The sequence below is a fragment of the Stegastes partitus genome, unplaced genomic scaffold (genome assembly GCF_000690725.1).
Source record: "Stegastes partitus isolate 25-593 unplaced genomic scaffold, Stegastes_partitus-1.0.2 Scaffold739, whole genome shotgun sequence".
Classification (NCBI taxonomy): domain Eukaryota; kingdom Metazoa; phylum Chordata; class Actinopteri; family Pomacentridae; genus Stegastes; species Stegastes partitus.
Window position 1 is genome coordinate 230,143 of NW_007578470.1, and position 7,274 is coordinate 237,416.

Consider the following 7,274-nt stretch of genomic DNA (forward strand, 5'->3'; position numbering starts at 1 on the left):
CTGACACTTAAATAAACAACAAAAAAGTGCAGACAGATTAATACCATATGAGGTTGTTATTAAAGAACGTTTAGAAAAAGAATATACACACACAGAAATATATTTATACACAAACTCGCGACTGATTTCAGGAAATAGCTTGAATGAAAACCAATGTGGTTTCAGTCCAGTATTACTGCTATTTCAGTATTTGGCCTATTGTGGATTTGGTATGTCTGTGGGGAAATTAGCAACTAATATGGTTCGTCTTAAAAATTTGTTTAATATTTTTTTCCTCCACAATTAGTAATAATGCTAAAAGACAACCTGGGAAAAAAATAAAACCAAAGCAGAAGTGTNAATAGCTGATTTGCAAATATGGATCTCCTGCAAGTTAGAGTTTGATGAGCAGCCTTACGTAACTATGTTTGCATAGAGATACTGGTTGAGCAGCTACAACCTCACCTGGCTTGGTGTTTTTAAGCCATTCCTGTGCAGCTTTAGTTTAACGCCCGAGCTTGCAAGGAAACAAATCTTCTCCTATCTAAAAAGGTTCACATTTAATTAGTTTCTGTCTTAGATTAAAAATGTGATGTGTGTGCTCGTCTGCTGGTTGAAAAACTGCATTAGATGTGATGAAAATCCTTTCAAAAGCTCTTGACATGAACTGAATAATGTAGTCAGTGGGATAAAAATTCTCTGTTCTTGAAAAACTAACAGTTTAGAGAGTATTTCAGTTTATTATTGTGCACATACAGAGAAATAAATGGAGGTCGCAGTCAGTGTTCTGAGATGGAAAAGGAGTGTTGCTTAACAATACATTCCTATCCAGACGTATAGTAGGGGAGCCATCATTCCTCATGGATGTGAACAGTGTTATCTACCTTTGTGTGTGGTTTTCCATTTTACTGTAACACACTGCAAACTGAGCAGCAGTTTAACAGCACTTCCTACTGGTGGAAAGGCCTCATTACACTCAGGTCTATGTAATAATAGAAACCAGAGTGTCGTCTGGACAGGATTTTATGTACAAGTATGTCTCCTGTACACTTTTTAAATCAGATGTCACTGCCAAATTCAAATACTACATTCATCTTCCTAATTAAGACCAAGCAACTCTAACCTGAAGCGGTTCTAAACTGTACTTTGAGCTTCTTCTCAATTTTTAATCTAGAAAATTTGAGTGTGAAGGTTTTTTTTTTCCTTCCTTTATTTAACCAGGTGGGTTAATTGAGAACAAATTCTCATTTACAATAACGACCTGGCCAACAAGAGGCAGCACAGAACAGAAAATACAATAAAAGGAATACATCCATAAAAAAGCAAAACAATGAAAGACTTGAAGATAAAATACATTAAAAGCAGGTACAGGACTCAGCAAGTAGAGTCTTCACCACATTTTTAAAAGAGGTGAGTTTGAGTGTTTTCTGCAGAAAACTGAAACGAATAGTGGCCAGAAATAGTGCTGGCTTTGGGGATGAGGAGGTGGAGGAGGTTGCTGCTGTGAAGCGAGCGGCTGATGTGACGCATGATGAGTAGTGAGTGCTGGAGTTTGACTTGTAATAGTTTTATAAAAGCTATGCTATTGCTTCTTTTCATTTTTTGCAGCTCGAGTGTTTATTCGCAACAACCTTTCTTCCTAACTGCAGTGAAAGACAAACGCAAGAAGACATTTTCAAGGTACATTGATCATTTATTTTTATATAAATACATATAAAATACAATATAAACATTCCATGTCACATATTTTACAGTTTTATCCATTTGGTATAAGAAGGGATTCAAAAAGAAACAAACAAAACAAAAAAAACAAGTTCACTCACAGTTACATGCATTAGATATCTGTAAACCTTTAGCGTTAACATGGGCTTTCACCTGAATAAAAACGGTGGAACTCTTTCCACACAAAGCTAGACCCTGTGTCCTCAGTCACCAGAGGAGCAGAGTGTTACATTCACTTCTCAGTTTAAGATCATCATAACCGGATATAAAACTACTCCACAGAGCTAAGTCCAAAGGCACCCACTCCAGCCATGTCAACACCTTGCTAGCCACAGAGTTTTGACATACAACGCAAAACGCTCAAAAGCAGGCAAGGAAGGCTGCCTGAATAGCTAAACTGTAAAAGAATCGGTGTGATCAGGTGTACTGTAATGGCGTTATTTTGCAATATGCATCCTTAAAGTAGTAAGACTATAGCTGTAGCTCTGCTCTGGATCCTACAAGAACCACAGTGGCCCATCAGGCTTCTCTGGTCTATCTGTCACAACATTGCTTCATAGGAGAAATAAGTCAGGAGAGTAAATTCCTGCCACTGTTAGAAGACGGCGCTTTTCACTGAATGTCTGTACCATCAGCAGCAGCTGTGACTCGAGCCACAGAGATGTGGGCATGCGTGTGTTTTCTTTTTAAAAACTTAACAAAAACCCCGGCTCTGCATGCGTGTAACCATTTAAACAAGGACCTGAACAACAGGACATGTGTAGCCTAAACACTGTTTTAAAAAAAAAAGTCAACATTTTAAGCCGAGTGAAATTAACAACCTTTAACTTTTCAGTGCACAACTTTAAAAAAAAACTGCACTGGATTTCCTAAAAAAGTCTTCCGAGAAGTAAGATCAAGTCACAAAGAGAAATAAAATGATCTTAGCATTAGAAGCTTTTTGAGGAGGCCCAGTGCGACTGTACAGCTGAGGGCCCTGCAGGCGTACCGTAGGTCAACCCTCCTAATCCGTGTAAATGGTGGAGACTTAAAATTGTTTTTTTTTTTAACCATAGTGCAGCAGAAAAGGGATGGATATTTTGGAATCTCCATAGCAGAACTTGGGCTTTACCTTCAGTATAAACAAAAAAAAAAGTTAAATAAAACCCTTCAGCTTGGTTCAATAAACTTCTTAAATATTACTTTGGTCATAATTTAAAGATTGTCTGTTTGCAGTCACACATAGAAAAGCAATCAAAAAATACAGCCCAGCCAAATTGGGGTTGAATCTCAAGACTACCACAGTGGTTTGCTTACGTAAAATGAGGTCAACCCTGAAACCCCTGATCAACCAGAGTCCTGCGTCACTCATCCTTGTCGTGGCCGGCGTTTCCATTCATAACTCCGTTGGTGTGGTGCGCCCAAGTCTGAGCCTGCAGCACTTTAGGCAGCCTCTTGCCCTTTGTGTAGGCGTGGTACCAGAAGTTGAGGAAGAGAAACAGGAAAATCAGGCCGTACAGCCCGATGATGTAGATAAAGATGGGGAACTGGTAGGGGCAGTCTTTCATGAAGAAATACTGGGAGATGTGGCTGGTCACCATAACAAACTGGATCTGGGGAGACGCAAAGAAAAGAAACGCTTGACTTCTGACCACATTCAACACAAGTCTTTACAAAAGTGCACTTTGAAAAGATGCAGTGTTGCATCAGAGAACTCGACATACCAGCTGGATGGTAGTGAGGTATTTCTTCCACCACAGGTACTTCTGGTACTTGGGGCCCATAGCAGTCAGCCCATAGTACGAGTACATGATAACATGAACAACACAGTTGAGCAGAGCGTGGAATGTCCCCAGTCCACCTGCAAACAGGGAGTGTAACAGGAGTAGCGTTAGTAAAATATAACAAGAAACTCAAGCAACGTGATGTAAAAATACTGCTTGTACCATAAACCAGAAAAGGGGGTCGTACCTGCAGCGAAACGGACCCCGAACCACCAGGTGAAGGGCATGATGGAGTGATGGTAGACATGGAGAAATGTCACCTGGCTGTTCTTCTTCCTCAGCACAAAGAAAATCTGAAAAGGGACATGTGTTTAGAAAAAAATAACAAAAAAATGGCAGTGGAGGCATTGCGAGGTCCAAGTAAGTGACAGGAACTGTGTAATCAAATGCGACCTGTGCCACTTACCGTGTCCAGCATCTCGATGAACTTTGAGAAGTAGTAAAGCCAGCATGTTGCTGCCATCTACAGGAGAGAGGGGAGAAAAGGTTCAAATAGGTTCCAATAAACAAAACACATTTAAATCTTATGCATTGCAAAATTCAGTCAATGAGATGCTACAGATGGGACCTACCCTCATAGCTTGTGGTGAATTAGAGTAGTCGACCAGATCACAGCGAAAAGAGTATCCCGTTCCCCATCCTGACATCACAAACTACGGAAGAAAGAAAACTGCGGTTAGTTATGAGAAAACGTGGCTATGAAACAGAGAGGGGGAAACAATCCAAGTCAAATTCTTATCTGGAAAACAATTTTGTCAGTTTATCTCACAGTCTTGCATAATGAGTCCCTGTACAAATTAATCACTCTACTGTGGGTGGAGAAAAAAACAAAAAAAAACTGGCACAACAGACTCAGTATTGTGTGTTAATTAATGATCAAAAAAAATAAAAGCTGTTGCTCAAAAACCACTGAATGGAACTCTAGTCTTTAAGTACGTCTCAACAGGCAAGATGTGAGACAAAGTCACACTTCTGTAAAATACAATGCAGAGCAAAGAGGAAATTACACCTGCTGGTCTGGTTCAACTGCCGATCAATGGTCCACAAAGAGAGAGAGAGAAAAAAAAGAAAAGCATTTCACAAGACTGCCTAAGGAATGTGCCATGGTTCAGTGAAACAACACAAGCAGTGGTGGTGTTTGCTCACCTTGTAGGCCTATGATATGCAACGCAATGTGAATTCCTACAATAAAAAAAAAGAGACTCCCCCGTCAGCTCTGCACTACTCGAAGTGAAACAAAAAGGACGACTCACCTCATAGCACATGTAAAGCGAGAGAGCGACCACGCCGAAGTTGTAGACGATGAGGACGCCTTTGAGGTCGAAGGCTTTGCGGTTCTCCATTATCCGCGGCCCCAGCGACGTGACAAAGTAAATGTACGCTGCGATGATGATGGTCTGGGGCAGAGGAGACGACATGAGCAGCCAGTCGGCCGTCCGCAAGTCTGCAAAACAGGAGAGTGGCGTTTGTGTCGGATACAGAGAAAAAGTGTGGATTCGTGTACAGAAAGAAGTGGCACAGCGTAGCGTTATCAGTTGAATGTGTGTGAACCATCAAACACTCACCTGCTTTTTGGATGAACTCATCGTAAATGAGTGCAGCTGAGGACTTAATGTTATCAAATTCCATCTTTTTCTTGCAGTTCACCTACGAGGAGCAAAAGGGGAAAAGGTTAGGATGTCAGTTTGGACTACATGGTATTTAGATTAGAACACAGAGTCAGAGTGTCCGAGAAAGGGAAGTCTCCGTGTTTAGGATTTATGAATATGTCAGTGACCAAAGAAAACTATTTCAGCTGATTTTGATTGGGGGGAAAGAAGACAAACTAAAGGCACTATTAACGGTTACTTCTTAACAAAAACCTAAGTGTGACACGAGCTTTACACTGAAACAAGCAGCAGCACTTCCTTAACATGCAACTTTCATTTTTCTTTTTTATCTGGGTGTAATTGTAACATCTGAACCATCTCGTGAATACAGGCCTTACATCATGCTTAGCACACTAGAATGGCTCAAAGACTGGACTGTATGAGGGAGAGGAGGAGGAGGGGGAGGAAAGAAAAATGGACACTCAACCATTCTTGGCTGCCTTTCTGAGCATCCGAGGCAGACAAAGCCAAGAGTGTGAAGCGAGTACAATGAGTAGCAGTCGGTGTCTCCCGCTTATCAGAGAACGAACAACAGTGTCACCCAGGATAATTAGGGGGGGGAAACAACTTTGTCCATGTTTTTAAAAAGAAGAACTTTGGGTGTCACAACAAAGCCATGCCACAGCGACTCTCACGATTGATAAAAGTACATATTTCTGAATGGAAAATGCTGTTTATTCAAGAGGAGTGTGCAGATATGTAGCCACAATCTGTTGGATTGTTACACCAAATTTACACTGGATGGTTTTCAAATGAGGACAAAATGGAAAGTTTCTCCTTTTCCTATTGTGAATAGTTTATCCACACCTGATCGTTCATGAATCAAATCAAATCAGCAAAAAAAAAGCAAATGTTGGGCTCAATCATGATGACGTTTTTGATGACTGGCCTGACTGGTTTATCAAACGTGCCTGCCAGAGGGGTGAGCTTCACTTAACACCTCACCTCGACAAACCACACCTCAAACACTTTTTTTTTTTCCCCTTTTAAAACCACTCTGTCACTCACTTGTGCGCACCCGGATGAATAAAACAGAAGCACATCACCCCTTGTCTGCCATAGGTGGGCCTTAACCTTACAGGACAGGTTTTCAAGGTGTGTCTACCTGAGTGCAACAGGAACTTCAACCTGGTTTGGGTTTTTAAAAAAAGGAAAAAAGAAGAAGAAGAAGGCAAGGCTGTCTGGAGTTTCCACACTAATGAAGACATGGCAAGCCTTGACACGCCAATTAACGTTATAGTCAGGGATGTAAAGGCTGCTGCTCCCATGGCGCGCCTCCTCATTTAGGATATTCACAGTCTGCAATGTCAGCTTCCACAGATTGCAGAGACAAAATGTACTTTAGCACTGGCTGGAACACTGAATACAACTTTTAGAGAGCTATTAATGCAATTTCTCATCTACAGAAACTGAGACAGAAGCCAGACAGTATTTACATCTTAAGAATAAAGTTTAGGGTGATTTAAAAAACTAAATTCTTCTTACACAGGAAACATTCAGGTGTGTTGCTCACATTAAAAGCCTACAAAGGAGCAGTAAATAGGATTCCCACCTCACTGTAGTGCTCATGAGGAACAGGTGACACAGGTGATGGAAAAACACGACCAACAGCTTTCATCCATCTCACAATGACATGAAATGCTTCACTAATCACGCTTTTGTGTCGACGCACCGGTTTTTTTGTTTCCTTTCCCACAGCCTGTCTTTTCCTTCCGTGGTTTTCCAATTAATTCTTGACTGATTTTTTTATTTATTTTTTAATTAAACTGAAGTTACTAACCTTTTCGTGCAGCTGGGCCTCAGTGAAAATCCCTTTGGTCCGTCGAACTATCCGTATCCAAACTCCTGATTCACCTGCCGCCTCCCAACAGGTGTGTCTCCGCCGCTACTCACACGCTGACTGGGCACGCGGAACCCGGTCCTTATGCCAGCGGCCAGGGGCGGGGTTTCAGGAAAGACACGCCCCCTTCGCTCGCTGATTGGCTGATTTGTGGTTCATACAGTTCATTCTTGAGCGATGCCTCACAGAAAACTATGTGCGATTTTGTAATAATGCAGTTTATCCTCTTCAGACGTAAATAGTTAATTAGTTTCAGTATAGGAAAAAAAAATTGGAAAAACGAGATGAGTTGGTTTAAAAATTACTGCGGTTATTTTCCGT

The 7,274-nt window shown here is 41.2% G+C and overlaps 1 protein-coding gene across 1 annotated transcript; it reads right to left on the reverse strand.

Moving 5' to 3' along the window:
* Positions 1–2,331: 2,331 nt before the first annotated feature.
* Positions 2,332–7,005, reverse strand: LOC103364293 (elongation of very long chain fatty acids protein 7-like). The gene is made up of 8 exons (XM_008291359.1): positions 6,894–7,005; positions 5,030–5,111; positions 4,718–4,908; positions 4,037–4,117; positions 3,871–3,927; positions 3,652–3,757; positions 3,405–3,541; positions 2,332–3,293 (listed from the first exon to the last, which is right to left on the reverse strand). Exons 2-8 carry the CDS (start codon positions 5,091–5,093, stop codon positions 3,045–3,047), a joined length of 885 nt encoding a protein of 294 aa, XP_008289581.1. The 5' UTR covers positions 5,094–5,111; positions 6,894–7,005; the 3' UTR covers positions 2,332–3,044.
* Between the last annotated feature and the right edge of the window lie 269 nt (positions 7,006–7,274).